The 27,156-nt window shown below is 50.8% G+C and overlaps 4 protein-coding genes across 4 annotated transcripts in view; 3 read left to right on the top strand and 1 right to left on the bottom strand.

Moving 5' to 3' along the window:
• LOC311427925 (olfactory receptor 14C36-like) overlaps positions 1–14,039 on the top strand; it is a gene marked incomplete at both ends in the record, with an annotated part of 221,329 nt that extends 207,290 nt beyond the window's left edge. The window contains one exon of the mRNA XM_084539507.1: positions 13,977–14,039. Coding sequence (XP_084395633.1) covers positions 13,977–14,039 — 63 coding nt within the window. The remainder of the gene's footprint in view (positions 1–13,976) is intronic.
• Positions 1,438–2,373, top strand: LOC311427989 (olfactory receptor 14A16-like; the record flags this gene model as incomplete). The annotated part of the gene is made up of 1 exon (XM_084539560.1): positions 1,438–2,373. One exon carries the CDS (start codon positions 1,438–1,440, stop codon positions 2,371–2,373), a length of 936 nt encoding a protein of 311 aa, XP_084395686.1.
• Positions 6,807–7,739, bottom strand: LOC311427988 (olfactory receptor 14C36-like; the record flags this gene model as incomplete). Its single annotated transcript, XM_084539559.1, has 1 exon — positions 6,807–7,739. The coding sequence occupies one exon, from the start codon at positions 7,737–7,739 to the stop codon at positions 6,807–6,809; it is 933 nt and encodes a 310-aa protein (XP_084395685.1).
• Positions 14,040–18,178: 4,139 nt separating the features above from the next.
• Positions 18,179–19,114, top strand: LOC311427905 (olfactory receptor 14I1-like; the record flags this gene model as incomplete). Its single annotated transcript, XM_084539489.1, has 2 exons — positions 18,179–18,472; positions 18,833–19,114. The coding sequence occupies 2 exons, from the start codon at positions 18,179–18,181 to the stop codon at positions 19,112–19,114; spliced, it is 576 nt and encodes a 191-aa protein (XP_084395615.1).
• Positions 19,115–27,156: the final 8,042 nt, after the last annotated feature.

Here is a 27,156-nt window from a genome sequence, read left to right as displayed (position 1 = left end):
ATGCAGGTGGGGTTGCCAGAGGGGTCTCCTACATCTGGGACATCCAATAGCTGATAGCATCTGTCAGGGTCATTGTCTCTATTTCTACAAAAAGGAGTAGAAAATGCTGTATAGAATAACATTTATGATTGCATATTTCAAGAGGAAAAACAAGAGAGGGGCTACCTGAAAGGCAAGACTTTTTCTGTAGCCTATGTTTGCAGATTCCTGCAGTGGAGGGGAGGCAGATTTCATGGTAATGGATTGTCAGTATTGTAGTGGAGACTGAGACTCCAAGAGAATTGCAGTGAGAGATCAGTTTGTCAGCAATGAAGTTTATAAAGTCCCTTCACACACCTCAGCCCAGAAACTGCACCAACATCATTTTGTGGTCCTCTCAGGTTTTATCCTAGCTGATCTTTATGAGCTGCAAACCCCCCGATGCCCAGTGCTGGGAGACATCCCTGTCTTTGGGAGGTCTCTGCCAGCTTGAAGTGAGCACAGATCATTTGCAATGAGCAGGAGCTGCCTCCTCTGCAGGCAGAGCTGCAGCACAGGAGGGTCTGCTGAGTGTCCGTCTGTCCCTCCCTGGCCTTGCCTCCCCTGGCAGCAGCACGCTGGCATTCCTGCTGGCTTCTCCAGCTGGCCGTGCTGCTGCTGGTCTTGTTCCCAGGCTGGCTGGGGATGGGGGTTTCAGAGGCTGTGGTGTGCCCTCGGGGTGTTTGGGGAAAGGTGAGTATGGGGACAAGGTGAGGGGTCTGGAGATGGGCACTTTGAGCCTGGATTCCTCTACACTCAGCAGTGTTCAGGTTCTTCAGAGATCAGTCTCTGAGTACAACTTGCCTGCAACACTCACAGGGTGGGTGAGACCAGTATTGATAGACAGATTATCTGTCCTCACTAAAGGACACTGCACTATAGGGCCAGTCCCTTTTTCCCTTAGGATGCACAACATTTCCACTTATGTGCTGGAGAAATGCCCGGGATTTCTGTTTTAGAAAAACTCAGCAGGTGTGGTAGGTCAGTAACATCAAAAAGTCTAACCCTATAAAATAAAAATTTATATATATATATATATATTATATATATATATATATATATATATATATGTATGTATGTATCTGCTCTGAAGTTGGGTAACCTGAGAGCAACACTGGGGCAAGGTTCGTTGATATCAGCAGTGAAGAGAGTCTGAGATTACCTCATGTTCCTCCTTACCTCTGGCTTTTGGACATAACTGACTCTTCCGTTGCCCACAGAGGACTCCCCTGCTCCCAGGGATACCCTCAGGCGTCAGGAAGAACTCATGAAAGGGACCTGCCAAATGTCTTTCTGGAAATGGACAATTTTCTGGAGATTCTAAATGAGAAATGGGATGAGTTTTTCTCTGGTAAGTCTGTTGTAAATTATTACTGTTCTTTCTCTTCTTTGTTCAGGATCACATCCCCAAAAAAGCAGATGTCCAACAGCAGCTCCATCACTGAGTTCCTCCTGCTGGCATTCGCAGACACACGCGAGCTGCAGCTCCTGCACTTCGCACTCTTCCTGGGCATCTACCTGGCTGCACTCCTGGGCAACGGCCTCATCCTCAGCGCCGTAGCCTACAACCACCGCCTCCACACCCCCATGTACTTCTTCCTCCTCAACCTCGCCCTCCTCGACGTGGGCTGCATCTCCACCACTCTGCCCAAAGCCATGGCCAATGCCCTCTGGGACACCAGGGACATCTCCTATCAAGGCTGTGCTGCACAGATCTTTCTCTTTGTATTTTTGATGTCAGCAGAGTATTCCCTTCTCACGGTCATGGCCTACGACCGCTACGTTGCCATCTGCAAGCCTCTGCACTACGGGAGCCTCGTGGGCAGCAGAGCTTGTGCCCAGATGGCAGCAGCTGCCTGGGGCAGTGGCTTTCTCAATGCTGTCCTGCACACGGCCAACACATTTTCCCTGCCCCTCTGCCATGGCAATGCTGTGGACCAGTTCTTCTGTGAAATCCCCCACATCCTCAAGCTCTCCTGCTCAGATGCCTACCTCAGGGAAGTTGGGGCACTTATCTTTACCGTTTCTTTAGCCTTTGGTTGTTTTGTTTTCATTGTTTTCTCCTACATGCAGATCTTCAGGGCAGTGCTGAGGATGCCCTCTTCTCAGGGCCGGCACAAAGCCTTTTCCATGTGCCTCCCTCACCTGGCTGTTGTCTCCCTGTTTCTCAGCACCATCATTTTTGCCTACTTTAAACCTCCCTCCCTCTCCTCCCCAGCTCTAAATCTGGTGGTGTCATTTTTGTACTCAGTGTTGCCTCCAGCAGTGAACCCTGTCCTCTACAGCATGAGGAACAAGGTACTTAAGAATGCAGTATGGAATTTTTTTGAATATATGTTTCTTCAGAATCAGTAATGTGTCTTTAAATTTTAAATTTATTTTGGAAACTCTTAGGAAAATCTTATGTTTTATCTTACGTCTACTTTGTTTTCTCTTATTTTCTGTAATTTAATTCTTTTTTTTTTTTCTTTTATCATCTTTCTCTTAACATCCAAACTGTTAATTTTATTTTCTTTGACCAATAATCTCACGAACCTTATTAGCAGGCTTCTTGTATACATATAAATAATAAAGATGCCATGAGAAAATAACTCGTCTCAGCTGCCATCTCTTTGCATCTCCTCTGGAGCTGGGGGAGCAGCCCCAGCACACAGGAGGGGCTCAGGGCCAAGAGCCCAGCTGACACATGCAGAAGCAGCCCCGGTGGCCCTCGGGGCTGCCCCTCACTGCCCGCTGGGCTCTGCCTCTCTGCTGCCTTTGGGTTGGGGCTGCTGCTTCCCTGGAGCCATGGCCATGGCCAGCAGCAGGACATGGCCTTGTCACTGCTGCTTTCTTTTTGGTTCCTCATTGTTCTCTTGTGCTCTTCTAGCTGTGCTAGTCCTGAGGTCTCATATGCCTTGGTGACAGTCCTGTTGTCTTTGCAGTGGCATCCCTGTGGCTGCAGGCAGCAGCAGGCACTGTGCAGCCCTGGATCACAGCTGGCCTCCCTGCTAGCACCACAGTAACAAGAGGGTCTTGCTCACGGCAAACCCAGAACACTGGACACCTCTTCCAAATGCTATCAGAAATAGAGCTAAGGGGTTGTTCTCTGCTATTCTGTTTTCTGGGTTTTGTCATGGAGTGATAGACAGAGGTTGAAAGCCCCAGGGTGGTCCCTGAGGAACCAAGGGCTAGGCCAAGAACTCCCTTTGTGGCAGCACATGCCCAAATAGACAACACTGCCCTCTGCTGTTGGGCAAATGGCCAATGCCAGCCTGGAGAGGAATCTGGAGCTGCCAGGAGATGTCAGGAGATCTGCAGGGACAAGGTGCTCAGTGGGTGTGTTGGGTCTGTCTGAGCTGGAGTCACCTTTTCCCTGCAGCAGCCCACACAGTGCTGTGCTCTGCACTCGTAGCTGGAACAGCACTGATATCACTCCAGTGTTGTGTCTATTGCTGCATAGTGCTGGCACAGCATCAGGACTCCTTCTGAGCCCCCAAGAGCCAGCAGGCTGTGGGTGGGCAAGTTATGGGGAGGGGACATTGCCGGGGCAGCTGACCTAAACCAACCAAAGGTTGCATAACACCTGATGTCACATTCAGCAATAAAAAGGGGGGCTCTCATGGGGGGGGGGAGGGGGCTGTTCCTCCTGAACAACCACTACGCGTTTTGAGGCCCTGCTTCCCAGGACGTGGCCGAACACCGCTCGTTGATGGGAAGTAGAGAATAATTCTTTCTATCCCTCACTCTGTGCTTCCGCGCGGACTGATTGTTTCTTTTGTTTCTTTTTTCCTCCCCATTCCCTTTCCCTTTAATTAAACCTTTCTCATCTCAAACCTCGAGTTCTCTGTGTTGTATTTTCTCCCCCTTCCTCTTTGAGGAGAGGGGGAGTGAGAGAGCGGTTGTGGTGGAGCTCGGCTGCCCACCTGAGTAAAACCACCACAATCTGGTGTAAGGAAAAGCAATAAAATCCTCAGCTGAACAGTGGGAGAAGTGCAAGAGCCAAGAGGTGAGGAATGAGGTTGTCCATGCAGTGTCCGGCCTCGAGAGACTGCTTTTCCTACCTTCCCACACCTTATTAGGAAAAAACCTGGATCCACATCAGTTGGGGAATACTGCTATCACTATTTGCCTGATTTCAAGACCATTGAAAAATAACAGTGAATACAAAAAAATCTTTCTTTATCCTTCTTGATGTCTTCCTCTTTAACTACATTTCTCATAGTTTTCTAACTAGCTGTGCAACTCTTGAGGAAATGGTCAGAACAGACATGGGTTGCTAGGGCTTTCAGCATTTTAATATCCCCATGGTGTATTTGGTGCTCAGGTACCTCAGGTACTGCAAGGAGACAGAAGAAATCTCTCCAGCAGCTAAAGTCAGAAGCAAACAGCAAAGTTTCTTGGAGCATTAAATTGGCCTCACTGAGGGTCATTACTGTGAAAGTCTCCCAATGGAATTACTAGAGAAGTTAATTTGAGGCCATGGTTATAGATCGGTTAAGACTACTAAGATTTCATCTGAGTGACCTCTGACCCCTTTGAGGGATATTTCTTCCTTCTCTAACCCAGAGTCCACTTTCCAAGTTGTACTTTGTGACAGCTGATTTTTCTCCTGCTGTTTCATACTAATGACCAAAGCTCAGCCATCTCAGAAACCACACCTCAAACAGGACTTCCAACCCAACATCCTTCCTGTGGTTTATCAGCTGACCAGACACAGTTGCCTCACCATCATTGCTCAAGCCATGGGCTTACCGCTGGCTTCAAACTCCTCGGATAGACATGACCAAGTTGTGTGCCTCCTACTTTCCGTTCCCATTGCAGTAGGGACAGAGAAATGCATGTCCAGGCCTTCTTCCTGGATAGGGGTTAGAAGTAGGGTTTGGTGATCTGCTTATGGTGTCAGGTCAGAATTTAGCATATGGTCAAGCTCTGTGGGATAGGGTTATTTTTAGGGCTGGCCTGCGGGCAAGGTTTAATTAAAGCACTTTTAGCTAAGTGATAAAGACAGGGATTAGGGTGAGCAAGAAGTTAATGGTAAAGGCTTATGGGTTTGATCTTTGGCTTCAAGGGAAGTTCTGAGTTTAAAGGTAGTATATTACAGTTATGGTGAGGAGTAAGAGGGGTTAGAAACAAGGTAAGAGCCTGGCAGGAATGTTTTCAGAGTCAGTGTTGTAGCAGCATCAACCCTCGGACTTCTTAAAAAATTGTTAGTTTGTGTTGGCCAAGCCCTTCTTCCTTCCCCCAAAACCATACACCTCTCCTGTACAAGCTTCTCCTGACCTCCCCATGTCAGTCAACTTCTTAGGGGCAGCTTTCTGATGGCTTTCATGATCTCAGAGTATCTCTTACCTCTGATGGCTACTCCACGTCTGAGAGAGAAGTGGCATTGTAGTCAGGAAGACAAAGGGCACAAAGGTCTGTAGGAGCACCCTGCATATCATGCCTAGCAGCTCTGCAACACCCCAAAAGTTTGTTATCTACCCACCAGCTTTGGATCTAGAATGGCTGCTACGGCTCCTGGATAACTGTTCATAGGCCTTCATGCAGGCTGCAGCTATCCCTGGGCATCTTGTAGGCAGTGGCCACCCCTGCATGGAAAACTGAAGGAAGCCCTGTTTTTTAAGGAAAAGCTGACGCCTCTGACATGACACCCCTTGTTCAAGACCTGTTCCAGTCTGGGGACTCCTGGGTACTGCCAGCTGGTAGTCGAGGGATGACCTGTCAGCTACTTCAGAAAGAGCTCAGCTCACAATCTGCTTTACAGACATTCACTAAGGACTGGGTAAGGAATTTCTGAGGCACCTCTGAGCTCATAATACCACACCTACAAAACTCCCCTTTTATGGCCCAGGACCTGCCCAGGTACATGTGAGCAGGTTGTGATCCTTCAAGCCCATGGCACTGCTGCTAGACTCCCAGCCTCTCTGACACACAGGAGCCAATTACTTGCAGTCCTGTGAGGTGCTGTCAGCCATCAGCCCCATCGTGTGCTGTAGAGCCCCAGTGCTTGGGAACTGGGAACACTGATAAAATCAGGGGCACTAACAACTAACAGGGAATATCTGAATCAGCCCCAAATCCATAAAAATCCATGCTGAGTTTCTGCTCTCAACACACCGAGAACCCGTGGAAAGAAGGAAAGCATCGTGCCCCATTGGAGCCTCTTACTGGGGCTTGATCTTCACAGCAGCTTTGCAGGAAGGTCTCAGCCTTCAGGCAGTGCCCGGAGGAGATCCCCCCTTAGGAGGGAAGTGCTGCAGTGGAGGCCAGCTGTGCCACTGCCGTGCCCACTGCCTGTCCCTGCCTGCAGTCCCAGCACAGCCCCACAGCACCACTGGCACCAAATGAGAGGAGCAGCCGGGCCTGACCCCACCATCAGGGCTCAGCAGGACAGGGCGGCAGTGGCAAGAGAGCAGCTCTGCATGCCCCAAGCGCTGGTGCTCCCTGGCCGTGCTGCTGGGATGGGACTCTTTTCCTCTGCACCCCTGCACACGGGCACTGCCCCTGCAGAGCCAGACCAGGTCTCAGAGGAAGGATGTCAGAATAAGATGGCAGTGCAGGCTCCTTCCTTAAGTTCACAGAGAGACGGGCTCTTTTTGTATAGTCGCTGAGCTAGACTTGAAAAATACATACCAAAGTGGAATTGGGATGAATAATATCATTTTAGTGGGTAACGTTAACCAAACTATAACTAAGGAAATCGAGTAACAAAATTGCAGACAAGCACACAAACAAAAAGAAATAGACTATAGGCCGTTCCTATTACAAGTAACATTAGGACTCATCTGCAGAAGCAGACTGAGCACTTATTCTCCTGCAACACATCTAAACATCAATTTCCACAAGGCTTCCTTGAGGTCCTGATTTCTCATACTGTAGATGAGAGGATTCAATACTGGAGGCACCACCGCATATAGAACTGCTATGACGATGTCCAAGGATGGAGAGGAAATTGAGGGGGGCTTCAGGTAGGCAAACATGCCAGTGCTGACAAAGAGGGAGACCACGGCCAGGTGAGGGAGGCACGTGGAGAAGGCCTTGTGCCGACCCTGCTCAGAGGGCATCCTCAGCACTATCCTGAAGATCTGCACATAGGATACCACAATGAAAACAAAACAACCAAATGTTAATGAAAAACTAAACACAAGTGCCCCAACTTCCCTGTGGTAGGCATCTGAGCAGGAGAGCTTGAGGATCTGGGGGATTTCACAGAAGAACTGGTCCACAGCATTGCCGCGGCAGAGGGGCACTGAAAATGTAGTGGCCGTGTGTAGAACAGCAGTGAGAAAGCCACTGCCCCAGGCAGCTGCTGCCATCTGGGCACAAGCTCTGCTGCCCACGAGGCTCCCGTAGTGCAGGGGCTTGCAGATGGCGACGTAGCGGTCATAGGCCATGATGGTGAGAAGGTAATATTCTGCTCCAAACAATAAGACTAAAAAGAAGACCTGTGCAGCACAGCCTTGATAGGAGATGGCCCTGGTGTCCCAGAGGGCATTGGCCATGGCTTTGGGCAGAGTGGTGGAGATGCAGCCCACGTCGAGGAGGGCGAGGTTGAGGAGGAAGAAGTACATGGGGGTGTGGAGGCGGTGGTGGCAGGCTACGGCGCTGAGGATGAGGCCGTTGCCCAGGAGGGCAGCCAGGTAGATGCCCAGGAAGAGCGCGAAGTGCAGGAGCTGCAGCTCACGTGTGTCTGCGAATGCCAGCAGGAGGAACTCACTCACTGAGCTGCTGTTGGGCATTTGCTGACCTCCGACATAGAACCTATGAAATGAAAGAAATTATACATGTATAGACTGTTATGAGTAAAGTCTCTGACCAAAATTCCCAGTAAAAGCCTTACATTACCTGTTTCCAAGAGGCCCTTTGTCTATCTCCTTGTCTGGAGCCCTGCTTTGTGCTTGCTGAATGTCCTGTACACAGCAGCCACTTCTGCCCATCCGCCCCTAGTGGGACACCTCTAATCCAGTGAAATGGTTAATGTTGTTGCTGTGGAGACACTCCTTAACCAGAGGGCACATCTGGGAGGGCTGCTCTGTCCATCCCCTGGTGCTCAGCTGCTGGCTGCTTGCAGCACTCAGCTGGGGGATGGATGAACACAGAGGCTGTGTTGAAAAAGCACATCCCCTTGTCTGCAGGTCCTAAAGAACAGCTCAGAAAAGCCCTGGTGCAGTCTGTAAGCAGACAGAAAAGAAGGGATATTCTCACGTTCATCACTAACCTGTTTGTGTCTCAGTTCAATGCAATAGGAAGCTCAGTCACCAGTGCAAATCCAACTACCCCATTAACATAGAGCCTGCCCCACAATCAGAGCAAGAAGAGGCAGGTAGAGAGTGCAGAAAGTGCCTTCACTTTGCAGGCAGCCCCTGCACTGCCCTTCGTCTGCCCAAGCCCCTGGGCTCCCAGTCTGGCTGAGTGCAGGGACCCTGCTCTGCACCACAGCCATGAGAAGCCCTTCCTGCACCCCTGGCTTCTCCTTCCTCCAGGACCAAAAGCTGCATTGCCCTCCAGCAAGAGACTTACCGGGTTCAGGGCTGGGAAGTGTTCTCCCCCAGTGAGTTCTGTGCATCCTGCCACTTCTGCCTGCCTTTAAGCACTCTGTCTCTGCAGGCAGTGCCCCCAGCCCTGCTGCGCTGTGCAGAGGAGCTGCTCCTGGGCACAGCTGTCTCTCTGCACCACGGCCCTCTTGCCACGAGCTCTCTCTATCCCATGAGCCTGGCCCAGCTCAGCAGCACAGCACCAGCCCAAGGCACTGCAATCACCCCTCTGGGGGCTTTGCTGATGAGCCCATGAACCTCAGACACTCAGAGACAATTGAAGACATCTCTCCAGAAGTCCAAGTCAGAGGCAAGTTTCCTGCAGTGTCCCCCTGAGGGCCAGCACTCACACAGCCTCCCTTGGAGCTTGTAAGAGCAGAACACTGGCGGCATTGAGGACAAGGAGACAAAGGCAATGTGAAGGTGACACTGATGTGTAGGAAAACTGGATGTGTGTCACCAAGCACAAGGACCAGGCCTTGACCCTTGTCCCCTGGGAAGGGAGATCCTTAGCAGTCACACCTTGCTCAGGGCTCTTTGTGGGGCAGTAGGAGATGGGGATGTGCATTTCCAAGTGTAGGAGAATGGTACGACCCCTGCCTGGTTCATGGGTGGGGGTGAGGAGGCAATGAGGCCCTGGTGCTTCAACGATCAGCTGTCTCCTCATGGGCGTCAGTGGCAGAGACAACAGTCATAGATATGAACACAAAGACCTGGTCCTGTTGGGACTTTCAGCCTTGCCACAGCCCTCTACCCTGTCTATACATGGCTTTCCTAGGGACTCCAAGAGCTCCACATCTTTCCTTTTTGGCTGTAGACCCTTATCTCTGTGGTGTCACAGCAGATCTGAGCTGAGTCTGATAACTCAGATCTTCTTGGTGGCCATGCTCCTCAGAAGGCAGCTCTGTAGGAAGCTGGCCTGGTTCCTGGTGAACATGCACTACTGCTCTATGTCATCCCTCGTGGTGCCCAGGCCCTCTCCTCCTGGCCACTACTCACTCAGCAGTGTCCCAGTCTGCCCTGATGTGTGGGGTTTCTCTTCCTCTGGTACAGGACTGGGCTCTTCTCCATGTTAAAGTCAACAGTTTTCTGAAGTCAAATTCCTGCAGATTCTCAAGGTTCACCCACAGTGATGCTCCATTCTATCAGCTGTTAATGTCAGCAGGCAGACAGTTCAACCTATGGGTAATTGTGCTATATCTGACTAGACAGCAGCAGCAGCAAGAGTTGCAGGGAAATGTGGATAATTCAGGAGTAACTGACTAAATGGCATTGCAGCAGAGTCACTCACGGGTAGGGGATGGAAGGCTGCCAGGTTCTACATTTGCTGCACTTTCTTCTCATGCATGCTGTCAGTTTGTCTTGAGCTGTGTCGTGAGTGTTATGGGGCTGTGCAGGTCAAAATTGCCCAGCTGGAGCTCAATCCATCTATTACTGTCAAAGAAAATTAAAAAATATAAAATAAAATAAAATAAAATAAAATAAAATAAAATAAAATAAAATAAAATAAAATAAAATAAAATAAAATAAAATAAAATAAAATAAAATAAGATAAAAATGATATAAATAGTTTAAATGAAGGAGGATTAGGGAGAATCATAATGCTTTATTGGAATTTGGGGGGAAAACCCAGTGACAAGGGATGAGGTAAAGGCTGAGACACTTAATGCCTTCTTTGCCTCTGTTACTAGCAGCAAGACCAGTTGTTCCCCTGGTTATTTCTTCCTCTTCATGGCCAGTGCCAACCTTCCATTGCACAGTTTGTGGCATTTTTTTCTATCCTGCTCTTTCCTACTACCAAAGGAAGATCCATCAACGTGGAAACCACTCCTGAAGTAGGCATCCCAACCCGTCAGCCTTCTTGCATCCAGTCAGCCAAGCAGACTCAAGTCACCTCAGCAGCTTCTTTCAAGCCAGGGGCCTGCTGCTGGCCTTGAAGCTTCTTGTGGAGACACAGCCAAGCCTTGTGCCTGCTGATGCCCACTCATGGACTCAAGCAGAAGGGACAGGTCAACCCATATGGGGGCCTTCTTTCTGCCTGGGTCCTCCTGGCTCTGGAGGCAGAGGGGATCCCCCAGTCAGCATGCCAAGCAGGTGCCTTCTGCTGGCCTAGCAGGGCCACTGCCAGATGTCGGCCCAAAAGTGCAGCTCCCAGGGAGAAGCCAAGGCTGACCTGCCACCTCCAGGCACAAGTGACCTCACAGTCCCTTTGCGTGACACGTTCCTGCTGCTGCCCTATCAAGTGCAGAGACAGAAGTGACCTCACAGTCCCTGCCACAGTCACATTGCTCCTTCTGGGGCAGTAGATCCTGAGGCAGAGCTGAATTTTCTCTAGCCCCCTCGGTATCTCTTTTTCACTTTCTGGGTTAGAGATTAAGCAAAGTTTTAGGGGGAGTGTTTGGTGTTCTACTTGTGCTGTCACGTCTGTGGTTGAAGTATGGACAAGCTCTGTGGTTTACAGGTGTTTTACATCTGCCAAGGTGTTTAGGGTTAAATAGAGCATTTTAATGTTAGTGTTAAGTGAAGGGATTATGGTTATCAAGAGAGAAAATTGATTCCTTTCAGAGTGTTGTAGTAGCATTGAGGTTTAGGGATTAAAATCACTGTTTCCAGTAAGGTAAGGGACATACATTACTTTTTTAAGTCAGTGTTACTGCAGGATTGGCATAGCATGAATTCGCTTACCTCTATGAAATCATTAATTTCTGCTGGTCATGCTCCTCATACCACCCCAAAATCTCACGTCTCTTTTTCAGGCTGCTCCTGACCTCCCCATATCTTACTGGGATCAGCTTTCTGATGGCATTTAACATCTCAGTGTATCTGTCTCACCTCTGTTGCCTCCTCCATTCCTGAGAAGGAAGTGGCGTTGTAGTCAGGAGGGAAAAGGGCACAAAGGTCTTTAGGTGCATCCTGTGCAATGTGCCCATCAGCTCTACACCTCCACAAAACCATGCTTCCTACCTACAAGTTTTGTTTCCCAAGTGGCTTCTGTGGATCCAGGGTTACTTTTCCCAGGCCCTCTCACATGTTTCAGTTTTGGATGTGCAGGGATGGGATAAGGAAAGCCAAGGCATGCATGGAACTGATCTTCTCAAGGGATGCAAGTAATAAAAAGAAGAGGTCCTATAGGTACTTTGCTCAGAAAAGAAAGGCCAAGGACAGTGTACCCCCTTCTGATGGATGAGAAAGCTGAACTGATAATGACAGGCATGCAGAAGCCTGAGGGACTCAACAACATCTTTGCCTCAGTCTTCTCTGCCAGTCAGGCTTCCCAAGTCTTTCACTTCCCTGAACCTATAGATGGAGGCTGGGGGGCAAAGTCCCTCCTGCTCTAAGTAAAGAGGAGCTCTGAGTCCACCTGAAGAAACTGAGCACATGCAAGTCTATGGGGCTTGGTGACATGCATCCCAGGGTCCTGAGGGAGCTGGCTGATGTAGTCGTCAAGCCTCTTTCCATCATATTTGAAGAGTCCTGGCAGTCAGATGAAGTCCCTGCTGACTGGAAAAAGGAAATATCACTCCCATTTTTAAAAAGGGTAGAAATGAGAACCCATGGAACTACCAAATGGTGAGCCTCACCTCTGTGCCTCAAAAGATCATGGAAACGATCCTCCTGGAATCGATGTCAAGGCCCCTGCAAGACAAAGAGGTGATCTCAGACAGCCAGCATGGCTTCACCAAAGAGTAAATCATGCCTGACCAATGTGCTGGCTTTCTACAATAGAGTGACCACATCAGACAACAACAGAAGACAAACCAATGTCATCTACTTGGACTTTTGTAAGACCATTGACACTGTCCCACATGACATCCTGATCTCCAAATTAGAGAGATATGCATTTCTTAGGTGCACCATTCAGTGGATAAGGAGTTAGCTTGAAGGTCACACCCAGAGAGTGGTGCTCAATGGCTCTATGTCCAAGTGGAGGCTGGTGATGAGTCTTGTACCTCAGGGGTCTGTCCTGGGACTTGTACTGTTTAATATGAAATAGACAGTGAGATCGACATTGATATTTCTACGCTTCTAGCCCAGAAGGCCAACAGCATCCTGGGCTCCATAAGCAGAGGAGTGGCCAGCAGGTGGAGGCAGGTAATTGTCCTCCTCTGCTCTGCCTTGTGAATCCCCACTTGGAGTCCTGCATCCAGGTCTGGGGCCCCCAGCACAAGATGGATGTGCATCCTTTAGAATGGGTCCAGAGGAGGGCCACAAAGATGATCAAGGGGCTGGAGCACGTCTCCTGTGAAGAAAGACTGAGAGAGCTGAGGCTGTTCAGCCTGGAGAAAAGAAGGCTCCGGGGTGACCTCTTCGTGGCCTTTCAGTACTTAAAGGGAGCTTATAAAAAGATGGAGAGTGACTCTTTGTTCAATTAGATAATGGTAGGACAAGGGTGAATGTTTTTAAGCTAAAAGAGGGGAGATTTAGATGAGAGGTTAGGAGGAAACTCTTCATTCAGAGGGAGGTGAGGCACTGGAACAGGTTGCCCAGAGAAGCTGTGAATGCCCCATCCCTGGAGCTGATCAAGGGTAGGTTAGATGATGCCATGGGAAACCTGACCTCATGGGGGGCATCCCTGCTAATGGGTGGGGGTTGGAACTAGATGACCTTTAAGGTCGCTTCCAACAGGAGCCATTCTCTCATTCTATGGTCTCACAAACTATACCTCAAGCATGACTCCCATGCCATCAGCCTTCCTGTGGTCTACCACCTGACCAGAACAGAAGGTGCCTCACCATCATCTTCAATGCCATGTGCATGCTTCTGGCCTTTATGGTTCCTATCTGTTCCATTTCCTGCTGCAGGTCCATCAGATCCAGAGACAGAAGTGACCTCCCAGCCTCCTTCACAGCCACGTGTCTCCTATAGGCCCAGCAGATCCTGAGGCACACCTGACCGCATCCCAGCATTCCCAGCCAGCTCCTCCTTGTGGCCTCTGATCTGATCACATACCTGTCACCTCACATGCCTCTTCCAATGCCATGGGACTGCTGCAGGGCCTCACAGTCCCTGCCCTGCCCCAAGGGGACAAACACCTGAAGTTAGGGATAGGAGTGGGGTTGAAGCTGAGATGTGCTGTGTTCATGGTGGAGGGCTTTGGGGGTTAGATGATCAGGTTAATGTTAAGATCAGGTTAAGGAGTTGGGGCAGCAGCCTCAGCAACCAGGAGGGGCTCGGGGCCAAGAGCCCAGCTGCCACTTATTGTATTTGGATTAGACCTTGAGGATCTAGGTGATAGTCCTGTCATCTCTATAGCAGGGCCGGCACAAAGCCTTTTCCACGTGCCTCCCTCACCTGGCCGTGGTGTCCGTCTTTCTCAGGCTTATCATGGTTGCCTGCCTGAAGCCCTCCTCCATCTCCTCCCCATCCCTGGATGTGGTGGTGGCAGTTCTGTACTCAGTGGTGCCTCCAGCAGACCAGGTCCTCATCTGTAGCATGAGTCAGGAGCTCAAACATGCCTTGTGGAAATTAATGACTAGATGTGTCTTGGAAGCAAGAAATTTTTGATCTGCTTCTGCACATGACTTGCAATGTCAATAATTGGAGGAAGAGCCAGTATACCTGTTTTTTTTTTTTTTTTTTTTTTTTTTGTGGTCGTGTTTGTGCATATTCTTATTACATTAATTCAGCTAATGAGCACCCATTAAAATGATATGGACGTACCTGTTGAATATAGCTCATAGACTCTGTGCATGTGAAGCCATTCTCTCTGTGAATTTAACCTTAATGGAGTTAAAATTCAACTGCCATTTTGTCTGACATCTGTCCTCTGAGACCAGGCCTGGCTGTGCAGGGGCAGTGCCCGTGTGCAGGGGTGCAGAGGAAAAGAGTCCCATCCCAGCAGCACGGCCAGGGAGCACCAGCGCTTGGGGCATGCAGAGCTGCTCTCTTGCCACTGCCGCCCTGTCCTGCTGAGCCCTGCTGGTGGGGTCAGGCCCGGCTGCTCCTCTCACTTGGTGCCAGTGGTGCTGTGGGGCTGTGCTGGGACTGCAGGCAGGGACAGGCAGTGGGCACGGCAGTGGCACAGCTGGCCTCCACTGCAGCACTTCCCTCCTAAGGGGGGATCTCCTCCAAGGTGGACTGAGCAGAGCTCAAGAGCTCAGTCTGCTGTGAGCAGGCAGAGGAGAGCTCTGCAGCCCCACAGCAAAAAAAAGCCCCACCAAAGGAGCCAGACGAGTGATTCCTTGCAGCCCTGGTGCAATGGCAGTGACCTCATGAGCTGGGTCTGCCTCCCAGCCTGCCCAGCATGGCCCTGCAGAGTGCCCCATGCCCCAGGCACCACAGCCCCCTCACTCTGCAGAGCAGCACCACCAGCTGGGGCTGGGGCTGCGAGGATGCTTCCCCTGAGTGTCTCCTAGGCCAGCTTCAGACTTCTGGACTTGAGTGTGATCTCCACTGTACACAAAGAGCTGGGAGACTGCCAACAGGCATGGGGCTGGAACATTGCCTGCAAGGTCCCTCCTACCCTAGCACCTCCCAGGACGGACACAGAACTGGCTCCTGAGTGTCAGAGAGCCTGGGAGCCCAGCAGGTGTGCAATGAGCTTGGAGGATCACAACCAGATCATTTCTACCTGGGCAGGTCCTGGCCCAAAAAGGGGGTGTTTTGTAGGTGTGGTGTTATAAACTCAGTGGTGCATCAGAAGCACTAAGTCCAGCAGGAAGCCACTGGCTGTTAAATGGCCTGTGAGGTGACTGCATTCTGAAGTAGCTGACAGGTCACCCTTGACTCCTGGCTGGGATCTGTGCCTTTAGGCTCACATCTGCCAGTGTCCATGGCAGGCCAGCAGAAGGCACTTGCTGTGCATGTAGTTTCTGAGATCGGCTCTTTCTAAGTACCTGGTATGCCCCATAGAGGAAGAGGTCTTGGGTAGGGGTTGTCATGTCAAAGGTGTCAGCTTTTGCCTGAAGTCATCCTTTAGCAATGCTTTCAGTTTTCTACATAGAGGGGGCCACTGCCTCCAAGACTCTTGGGACAAACTGAACCATGCATGAGGGTTTGGGAAAAGATAGCCTGGGTGCACAGAAACCATTTCATATCCAAACGTTGGAGGCAAGAAACAAAATTTTTAGGGTGGTACAAGAGCTGCTGTGCACATTGTGCAGGGTTCACCTACAGCCTTTGTGTTATTTTCCATCCTGACTTAGGTGCCACATCAGTCTCAAGAAAGGAGTAGCCAACAGATATGAGACAGATACTCTGAGATCATGAAAGCCATCAGAAAGCTGCCCCTAGGAAGAAGACTGATATGGGAAAGTCAGGAGAAGCCTGGGCAGGAGAGATGTGAGATATGGGGGAGGGAAGAGGAGCTTGGCCAGCAGAAATTAATGATTTCTGTGAGGTTAGAACATTCAGGCAATGTTGATGCTGCTGTAATGCTGGCTTAAAACAGTCCTGTAAAGCCATTCCCCTATTTTAGCCAGTGTCATTAATCCCCAAGCCTAAATGCTACTCCATACCCTGACAGGAATCCACTACTCTTATGCCTGACCTCAAAGTATCCCTTCAAGCTAAAACACTGCCTATAGCCATTTGCCTTTATCTTTAGTCTCTTGCTCACTCTGATCTGATCAGCTGGTGGGCCGCAAGAGGGAGATGGGTGGGAACGCTCTGAGGAGCTCAGCTCTGCCTCAGGATCTCCTGTCCCAGCAGCAGGAATGTGACTGTGGCAGGGACTGTGAGGTCACTTCTATCTCTGCACTTGATAGGGCAGCAGCAGGAACGTGTCAGGAAAGGGATTGTGAGCTCACTTGTGTCTGGAGGTGGCAGGTCATCCTTGACATAGATCTGGGATCTGCAATTTTGGGCTGACATCTGGCAGTGGCCCTGCTAGGCCAGCAGAAGGCACCTGCTTGGCATGCTGACTGGGGGATCCCCTCTGCCTCCAGAGCCAGGAGGACCCAGGCAGAAAGAAGGCCCCAAGATGGGTTGTCCTGTCCCTTCTGCTTGAGCCCATGAGTGGGCAGCAGCAGGCACAAGGCTTGGCTGTGTCTCCACAAGAAGCTGCAAGGCCAGCAGCAGGCCCCTGGCTTGGAAGGTGCTGCTGAGGTGACTTGTGTCTGCTTGGCTGAGAGGCCTCAAGGAGCCTGCTGGGTTGGGATGCCTACTTCAGGAGTGATTTCCACAATGCTGATGCCATGCAAGCAGTGGTGCCTTCTCACAAGGAACCAGGGAAGCTTCCTAAAGAGCTGCGTTATGAGATATTTGGGTCCATGGCTATGGCTATTGTCTCAGCCACTGAAGTTTTTGAGGAGACAGATAATCATTAAAGCACCAGAGCCTAATTGACTCCTCGTGGGCTCATCAGCAAAGCCCCCAGAGGGGTGATTCCAATGCCTTGGGCTGGGCCTCTGTTATTGAGCTGGGTCGGTCTTGTGGGACAGATAAAACACATTTCAGAAAGTCCCATGAAGCAGAGAGACAGCTGTGGCCAGGAGCAGCTCCTCTGCACAGCGCAGCAGAGCTGGAAGCTCTGACCACAGCTGGTTCTGGCAGAGGAGAGGAGAGAAGAGAAGGAAAGAGGGCTTGGAGGCAGTTGGCAGTGGGAGGATGCTGAGAGCTGCCTGCAGGAGAAACCTGTACAGCCCTTGACAAGGTAAGTGTCTGGCTGCAGGGCCATGCTACAGGTCCTGGAAGGGTCTCCTCTTGCTGGGTGTTGTTTCTGGGAGGGCAGTGGGCAATGCAGTAGGCTTTGAGAGTCCTGCTGGGTTTCAGTGCAAGGGGAGGAAGTCTGGCAGAAGCCCCTTGGAGTGTCATTACCTTGCTATCCCTGATCAGATAAGACAGGGGTGGTCAAGCGTCCTCCAGACCCTACAGGGGTGCAGCTGGGATATGGGACACTCCAGCTTTCAGATATCCAGCTCTGTCTGTGGGGCATCCTCCTGGCTGCAGGCTGCTCTCCAGCAGGATGCAGCTCTCTCCTGGCATCCTTGTGTTATCCAGGTGCCCCAAGGAGAAGACACCTCCTTGCTAAGGCCATGTCTGTTCTGCTGGATGGCTGTCTGTGGGCAGCAGGTTTGAACCTTCTGCACCTCTGGCTAGAACGGAAGAGCTGAGATACTGATCACACACCTGGAGATATGGTGAGGATTCTGTCCATCTGCCTTTTGAGTCGGGCTTCTCTGCTCTCAGCTGTCTCTTGTTTCTTCTCATGCCCAAGCTCACTTCTGGGCAGATCTGCTCTGCTCAGTCTTCACCAAGGGACAGTCCCGTTGCCTCCTGGCATCCACAGGATTTCACCAGGAGCACACATGAAGAGTCACAGCATTCAATCATCCAATAATTCACCTAAGCGTTACAGGGCCAACCAAATAACATTAAAGCAAGTAAAGCACTGCAGCTCTGTTCTGCATTCAGATGAGTTGTTTGTAAGAAAACTCTGCAAACTCATTGACCAGACAAGTGGACTGAACTTGAGTTTCCCCCATGTTCCTGATTCCATCCTGCTGCAGATAGGACTCCTCTGCAGCCCACAGCAACCCCAGCTCCCCATGCCACTCTCAGCCAGCACCAGCCACAACTCAAGCAGGAGAGCTGCAGGGAGAGGCTCTGTTTGGGGGTTCTGTAAGACTTGTAACAGGTTTTCCTCATCCAAATCATTTCTAACTTTGCTCTAACATTTGCTCTCCAACAGAGGATGTCAGAAAATGCCCAATATCAGCTCTGTGAGCGAGTTCCTCCTGCTGGCATTCGCAGACACACGCGAGCTGCAGCTCCTGCACTTCATGCTCTTCCTGGGCATCTACCTGGCTGCCCTCCTTGGCAACGGCCTCATCCTCAGCGCCGTAGCCTGCCACCACCGCCTCCACACCCCCATGTACTTCTTCCTCCTCAACCTCGCCCTCCTCGACCTGGGCTGCATCTCTACCACTGTCCCCAAAGCCATGGCCAATGCCCTCTGGGACACCAGGGCCATCTCCTATCAAGGATGTGCTGCTCAGGTCTTTTTCTTTGCTTTCTTGGTTGTAGGTGAGTTTTCCCTTCTTACCGTCATGGCCTACGACCGCTACGTTGCCATCTGCAAGCCCTTGCACTACGGGAGCCTCGTGGGCAGCAGAGCTTGTGCCCAGATGGCAGCAGCTGCCTGGGGCAGTGGCTTTCTCACAGCTGTCCTGCACACGGCCAACACATTTTCCCTGCCCCTCTGCCATGGCAATGCTGTGGACCAGTTCTTCTGTGAAATCCCCCACATCCTCAAGCTCTCCTGCTCACATGCCTACCTCAGGGAAGTTGGGGCACTTGTGTTTAGTGTTTCTTTAGGCTGTGGTTGTTTTGCTTTCATTGTGCTGTCCTATGTGCAGATCTTCAGGGCAGTGCTGAGGATGCCCTCTGAGCAGGGCCAGCACAAAGCCTTTTCCACGTGCCTCCCTCACCTGGCTGTGGTCTCCCTGTTTGTCAGTACTGCTGTGTTTGCCTATCTGAAACCTCCCTCCATTTCCTCTCCATCCCTGGACCTGGTGGTCACACTTCTCTACTCGGTGGTGCCTCCAGCACTGAACCCCATCATCTACAGCATGAGGAACGAGGAGCTCAAGAATGCAGTGAGGAAACTCTTTCCATACATTCCTCTTAAGCATCCATGATGTGTTCAGAAGATGTATTCTTAATAATATGCAAATGTTTTGATTCACATTATATTGTATCATTTTTATCATTCCTAGTGTTATCATAACATTGTCATTAATAGTAATCCTATCAGAAATCAAAGGATATTTGGGAAAATGATAGAACATTTTTAAAATTATTTTTCTCTGTTAGTATTTTAACAATATTTTATTTGTATTTTATAACGTAGTTCTCAGCATTCTGAATGTTATATTTTGTGTAATTTTTTACCATATCAGCTAATGTACACACTGATCCATGCTTCCTAGGTAGATAAAGACAATAAAGAAGTCAGCGGAAATTCATTGGTCTCAGTATCCCTCTCTTCCCTTCCCCTCTGGAGCTGGGGGAGCATCCCCAGCATGCAGGAGGGGCTCAGGGCCAAGAACCCAGCTGACACATGCAGGAGCAGCCCTGGTGGCCCTTGGGACTGCCCCTCACTGCCCGCTGGGCTCTGCCTCTCTGCTGCCTTCGGGTTGGGGCTGCTTCTTCCCTGGAGCCATGGCCATGGCCAGCAGCAGGACGTGGCCTTGTCACTGCTGCTCCCTTTGGCTTCCTCATTGTTCTCTTGTGCTTTCACATTCAACTAAGACTTGAGATCTCGTGTATCTTGCTGACAATCTTGCTGTCTGTACAGTGGCATCTCTTTCATTGCACAGCTCTTCCAAAGCTGGTGCTAGGAATATACCCAAGGAACTGCTGCATGAACGGGCCTCTTGCTTTTCTGGCCTTCACTGTGGATCAGAATTTCAGAGTGCTCAGTGTAGTGCTGGACTGGGAGCTCCCTTCTTGGCTGGCCATGGCTCAGCAAACAATAACTGGCCTTGACTGGCCTGGAACTGTCCCGGTTGTGCTTAGTCTGATGGCAAATAACATGCTGGAGAGGAATGTGGAGCTGCTCTGTGGCTGGGCCAGGCCTCTTGTGCTGGCCTGGGGAGCGGGGCTGGCCCTGCGGGGCACAGGCACTGTGTGCTGGGGATATGCCAGGCAAGAGAGCAGGGCTCCTGCAGCTTCATGGACCTCCATCTCCTGAGCTGGTCCCAGTGTGAGGGCTGTGGTGGCCGTGCCCAGAGCCCTGCAGCAGCCTGCGGTGGGCATTGCCCTGGGGCCAGCCCAGCCTGGGCTGCTGCGTTGGGCTGGGCTGGGCTGGGGAGAGGGCAGGGAGCTGGGGAGAGGTGGGCAGGGGTTGGGCTGGGTTGGGCTGGGCAGTGCCCAGCAGAGGGCAACAGCAGCGTCAGGGAGTGGTGGCAGCATGCAGGGGAGGGCTCCCAGCAGGGCTTGGTGCTGCAGAGCCAGGGCTGCGTGAAGGGAGCCCAGAGCTGCAGGGGCAGGGGAGAGGAGGCCGAGGGCCAGGGAGGATGCTGCAGGGGCAGGGAGCTCAGCATGGCCCTTGCAGCCCCCTGCCCTGGGCCTGCCTCTGCCCTTGGGCTCGGCTCCGGCCTTGGCTCTGCTGGCAGGAGCGCTCCTGGCATGCGCTTCCTGGCCTCCCCTGGCCTGCGCACAGCTGCTGCCCACTCAGGTTGCTGCCACAAACGTGTCCTCACAAGCAGCACCACCCCTTGGGCTGCTTCTCCTGGCCTCCCCCACCCCACTGCCTTGATTCCTTGTCTCTGCTGGGCCCCACCTTCCCCACCCAAATGTGTCTTGACTGTTGGCTCCATTCCGCTGCCCCATGGAATTACTGTGCTATGCAGCACGTGTTTCCATTGGGCCGTCTACCAGACACAGTAATTAATCCTATGAGCAGAACTAGAAGGGTCCTGCTTCAAGCCAGGGGGAGGCAGGGAGGAAAGGGAGAATCGGGTTTACTGGACTGGGTATATTTAATAGCCTGGCACATCAGATCCACAAATGTATCAGGCTCTACTGGACACCAGTGCACAGTGTACCCTAATGCCATCAAATTACAAAGAGGTAGAACCCACCTGTATTTCTGGAATGACAGAGGCAGCCCATTAACTGTACTGGAGGCTGAAGTGAGTCTAACTGGGAAGGAATGGCAAAAGCACCCCACTGGGACTGGCCCAGAGGCTATGTGCATCCTTGGCATAGACTGCTTCAGGAGAGGGAATTCTGAGTTTCAAGAGGGCACCACGGGTGGGGCTTTGGCAGAGATGCCTTGGAGACAAAGGACATGAAACTGTTGTCTACCTTGCTTGGCCTTCCACAGAATCCTTCTGTTGTGGGTTTGCTGAGGGTTGAAGAACAGCAGGTGGCAATGGCTACCATGGTGGCGCACCTGAGGCAGCGTTGCGCTAACCGAGACTCCCTGATTGCCATCCATGAGCTGGGTCATCGACTGGAGAGCCAAGGTGTAGATGCAGAGCTTGGTAGCATGGCTTAGTGATGGCCTTATCAGCACTAAGGTAAAGTTGCCTGACCTGGGTGACACGTTCCAGAGTAGTGTCAGGCACAATGCAATTCTTTTTGCCTTCTGCATCTATAGCACTGGAATTAGGACTTTGCCCTACTCTATTGACTGGCCAGGTCTTTTCACATCACTCAGTTTAGGTTTCCGTGGCTGGAATTGAAAAATTTCCCCAAAGAGGCCGAGCTCATGGGTACAGGTACAGCCACTTGAAGAATTTTTTTTTTTACTTTTCTCCCTGAGTTTTCCACAGAAGACCCAATAGAGACCATGGATGTCCAGTAGTCTAATACAATTCGTTTAGAATTTCTCAGGTTCCAACGGTCATTTCAACTTTCTTTTCTTTTCTTTTCTTTTCTTTTCTTTTCTTTTCTTTTCTTTTCTTTTCTTTTCTTTTCTTTTCTTTTCTTTTCTTTTCTTTTCTTTTCTTTTCTTTTCTTTTCTTTTCTTTCCTTTCCTTTCCTTTCCTTTCCTTTCCTTTCCTTTCATTTTCTTTTCTTTAATTTTCTTTAATTTTAATTTTATTTTGTTATTTATCATTTTTTCTCTGAATTATCTTAGAAAGGGTTTCACGTGCTGGTCTGGGCTGTAGTTACAGGGACAAAGACTACTGTTGGTAGTGGAGGTGTCTGATCTCCAGACTCTGCATTTCCTCCTGAAGAAGGTCTCCAAAGAAATCACCCTGGATCAATAGCAAGAGGAGAATGATGCTCAAAACTGAAATGCAGCAAAATTCAGCCTTTAAAAACTGAAAATATTTTTTATTATCTGCTTTTTGAAATTTTCTTCCTTAAGTACGCCATGCAAGCTCTGTAATTAGCTACACATGGCATGAAGGCTTGAAGAATACTATGGAAGAGATGTTAGGAGTTTATTGTGGTGCTGAGTCTATGAAGCTCAGGTACTGAGAGGAGAATAATGCAACTGCTAGAGAAAGTGAAGTCAGAAGGAAAAGCTGAAGTGACTTGGAGTATTAATGGGCCCCACTGAGGGCTGTTACTAAGAAGGCCTCCCCAAGGCCTTGTTAGGGCAGATAACTGGAGGCCATGGTTACAGACAGGCAAAGCACTGTGCTGAGAAAAGTCTTGGTTGGTTTTAGTGATGCAGAAGGGCCAAGGCCTGACCCCAGCCACTGGGAGGGGACATCCTGCACCCCTACATCTGGCTCAAGGCTCTTGCTGGGGTCTGTGGGATGTGGTGGGCAGTGTGATGCCATGAGAAGAACAGTGGTACTACACCTCTGCGCTGCTGCACAGGGTTGAAAGGAATCCACGAGTTCCCATCACAATGAAAATAACATATCTCCTCCTAAGCTCTAGCCGAGGAGACAAAAACTTCAGGGCTGTTGGGGCCCTCCCCTTTTACCAGCACCCTCTGCCTTCTCTGCAGGCTTTCCAATGCTGTCCCACACATTGCCCTATGTTCCTGAAGTCTGCAGACACCCATCTCTGTTCATCATCTTGCTCTCATCCCTTGCTTTCACTGATTTCTCATCACACCTCACCAGCTGTTCCTTGAAACACAAAGCCAGGGTCTGATCAGAGGGTGACCTCTGGCACCACAGCATGACCCTTTGAGGGACATTTCGCCCTCCTTATAACCAGTACCAGCCTTCCATGAAACACTTTGTGGCAGTTTTTTTTCTACTGCTCCTTCCTGCTACCACAGAAAGCTCCGTCAGGGTGGAAACCACTCCTGAAGTAGGCATCCCAACCCAGCAGCCTCCTTGCGGCCTCTCAGCCAACCAGACACAAGTCACCTCAGCAGCACCTTCCAAGCCAGGGGCCTGCTGCTGGCCTTGCAGCTTCTTGGCTACACACAGCCAAGCCTTGTGCCTCCTGATGCCCACTCATGGACTCAAGCAGAAGGGATAGGACAACCCATCTGGGGGCCTTCTTTCTGCCTGGGTCCTCCTGGCTCTGGAGGCAGAGGGGATCCCCCAGTCAGCATGCCAAGCAGGTGCCTTCTGCTGGCCTAGCAGGGCCACTGCCAGATGTCAGCCCAAAATTGCAGATCCCAGAAAGGAGTCAAGGCTGACCTGCAACCTCCAGACACAAGTGACCTCACAATCCCTTTCCTGACACGTTCCTGCTGCTGCCCTATCAGCTGCAGAGACAGAAGTGACCTCACAGTCCCTGCCACAGTCACATTCCTGCTGCTGGTACAGGAGATCCTGAGGCAGAGCTGAGCTCATCGGAGCATTCCCACCCTTCTCCTTCTTTTGGCCTATAAGCTGATCAGATCAGGGTAGCAAGAGAGTAAAGGTAAGGGAAAGGGGCTATGGTCTGACTTTTGGCTTGAAGAGATACTTTGAGATCAGGATTAAGAGTAGTGGATTCCTGTCAGGGTGTGGAGCAGCATTTAGATTTGTGACTTAAGGTTACTGATTGAAAGTGGGGAAGGGCCGCATATGACTGTTTTAGGTCACGGTTACAGCAGCATCAGCATAACCTGAACCAATTTACCTCTACAAAATCCTTAATTTCTGCTGGCCAAGCCCTTATTCCCTCCCCCAAATCTCACATCTCTCCTGTCCAGCCTTCTCCTGACCTCCCCATATCAGACATCTCATTGGGATCAGCTTTCTGATGGATTTCATGATCTCAGAGTATCCATCACACCTCTGTTGGCTGTTCTATTTCTGAGAAAAGCACCACTTAAGACACGATGGAAAAGGACACAAAAGTCCATCAGAGCACCCTGCACAATGTGCCCAGCAGCTCTGCAGTGCCACAAAAGTATGGTTCCTGCCTACAAGTTTTCTTTCCAGAACGGCTCCTATGGCTCCAGGGTAACTTTTCCCAGGCACTACGTTCCCCAGGCCACACCACTCTTGCCCGCAGGCCCCATGTGCCTCTCCAACCCTCCCCTCTTCCCCTACAGTAGTGGCACCTCAGCGCAGCAGGTTGGTGCATCTCCAGGCTCAGGGGTGTTTCCTGAGGGCCTGCCCCGTGTGGGGAGTGGTGGGGAGGAAGAGAGCAAGGTCATCTCCTGGGGCATGGCTGAGCACAGCCCAGCCATCCTGCACCGTGGGCAGGCCCCTGCTCCCAGGCTGAGGCACACATGCAAGGTGGACACTTCTCCATCATCCCAGCTTCATGCAGGAACTTCAGCCCTGCCCCAGTCCCAGGAGTGACCTCGTCCTCCTACTCCATCCACAGACAGCTGCTAAAGCCCTGAGTGTCTCTGTTTCTCACAGCCTTCACCCAAGTCTTTCTCTTGGCCCTCCCCACTGCCCAGCACTGCCTCTCAGGTGGCACTCAGTGACCCTTCGGAAGGGCCTTTGGGCTTCCTCAATTGTCCTGGTGTTTATTAGCACCTTCCTGCCTCCTTCCAGAGCTTCTTGTCCATTGTGGGGACACTGATTCTGGCTGGGACAGAGTTCCTCTGCAGAGCAACCCCTGCAGTGTTGAGGGAATCTGGAAACAGCATAGATCCCACGGCCTGCTGCAGCTGAGCAAACCAAGATACCAGGATAACTGTGAGAAGCATCTATGACAGTGTTCCCACATCGCCCAACTGAGGAATGCCGGAAAATATTGTTACTAGCAGCGGGTATCAAGGATAAGGTCTACGTGACTACTAATCACAAGGGGATTGTTTTCTTGCAGGTGGGGTTGTTTTCTTCTAGTTGTTTTTCTGAGTGCTTTGACCAATAATCTTGTGTGAAACACTGTCCACCCCTGTTAAGTTCTCTATAAAAGTTAGGCTATTCGGGCAATAAAATGGAGCATGATCTGACTCTACTGGTGTCTGTCGTGCTTTCGGCCGTGCTTCCTGCAACACTGCAGTGCTGTGTTTTTAATGTGTGACCAGAGCACCGTTGGTCACCCACGGCTGTAGTCGCTGTTCTTGTGCAGTGTTTGCACAGCATCAAGGCCTTCTCTGCTTCTCACTCTGCCTCACCATCGAGTCGGCGTCCACTAGACCAGGTTGCTCAAAGTCCCATCCAACCTAGCCTTGAATACTTCCAGGGATAGGGCATCCACAGCTTCCCTGGGCAGCCTGTTCCGCTGCCTTACCACCCTCTAAGTCAATAACTTCTTTCTAATAGCTAATCTAAATCTACCCTCTTTCAGTTTAAAACCATTACCGCTACTCCTATCATGACACTGATGAAGAGTCCCTCTCCAGCTGTAGGCCCCCTATTGGTACTGGAAGGGCTCTTTAAGGTCTCCCCAGAGCCTTCTCTTGTCCAGGCTGAACAAACCCATCTTCCTCAGCATGTTCCTAGGAAAAGGGCTGCAGCCCATTGATCGTCCTCATGGCCCTCCTCTGGACTCCTTCTAATAGATACACATCCTTATTGGGGCCCCAGAGCTGAGCACAGTACTCGAGTTGTGGCCTCACAAGCCCTTCTACCAGATCAACATTCACTCCAAACTTGGTGTCATCTGCAAACTTACTGAGGGTGCACTCGATCCCCTCATCCACATCATTGATGGAGATACTGAAGAGACCTGGCCACAGTACTGGGCCCTGCGGGACACTAAGGACAGGCCTCCATCTGCATTTATTTGCATTTACCATGACTTTGGGCCAGTTTTTAACCCCACAGAGCGTACACCTGTCCAAGCCTTGAGCAGCCAGTTTCTCTGGAGAATGTTGTGGGAAAAGATGGAAAATCTTTACTGCGGTCTAGCTAGACCACATCCACAGCCTTTCCCTCACCCACTGTGAGCATCACCTTGTCACACCTTGAGATCTGATTTGCCAAGCGGGACCTGCCTTTGACAAACCCATGCTGACTGGGCCTGATCACCTGGTTGTTCTGGAAGCGTTGTGTGATGGAATTCAAGATAATCTGCTCCAAGAGCTTCCCCAGGACCGAGTTCAGACTGACAGGCTTGTAGTTCCACGATCCTCCTTCCAGCCATTTTGTAGGTGACCATCACAGTTGCTAGTCACCAGCTGACTGGGAACACCCCTGATAGCCAGGACTGCTGATAAATGATGGAAGGCAGCTTGGTGAGCACTTCTGCCAGATCCCTCAGTACCCTCGGCTATATCCCATCCAGCTCCATAGATTTGTGAACACCCTCCATGAGGGATGCCGTACGAGCAGTGGTGCCTGCTCACCAGGAACCAGGCCAGCTTCCTACAGAGCTGCCTTACACAGACTATGGCCACCAAGAGAATCGGAGTTAACAGACTAAGCTCAGATTCAGTGAGACACCACAAACAAAATGGTCTACAGGAATGGGTAAAAACGTACAGGACTGGGATTTCCTATGACAGCCTGGTTCAGAGAAGAGCAAGGACACTGGAAAGGCTGAAAGTCCCAACAGAACCAAAATCTTTGTATCCATGGTAATGGCTGCTATCTAAGCCACTAAAGCCAATGAGGAGACATCTTGTTAAAGCACCAGGGCCTCATTGCCTCCTCACCCCCACCCATGAAACAGGCAGGGTCGTACCATTGTCCTGCACTTGGCCATGCACATCCCCATCTCCTACTGCCCCACAAAGAGCCCTGAGCAACCTGTAAAGGAAAGGATCTCTCTTCCCAGGGTATGGGGCAAGCGCTGGGCCTTGGGCTTGGTGACACACATCCAGATTTCCTCCACATCAGTGTCACCTTCACGCTGCCTTTGTCTCCTTGTCCTCACTGCCTCCAGGGTTCTGCTCTAACGAGCTCCAAGGGAGGCTGTG

The sequence above is a fragment of the Aythya ferina genome (genome assembly GCF_964211825.1).
Source record: "Aythya ferina genome assembly, contig: HAP1_SCAFFOLD_29, whole genome shotgun sequence".
Classification (NCBI taxonomy): domain Eukaryota; kingdom Metazoa; phylum Chordata; class Aves; order Anseriformes; family Anatidae; genus Aythya; species Aythya ferina.
The sequence above is the reverse complement of the archived record's forward strand: the minus strand, read 5'-3'. Positions and strand labels throughout refer to the sequence as shown.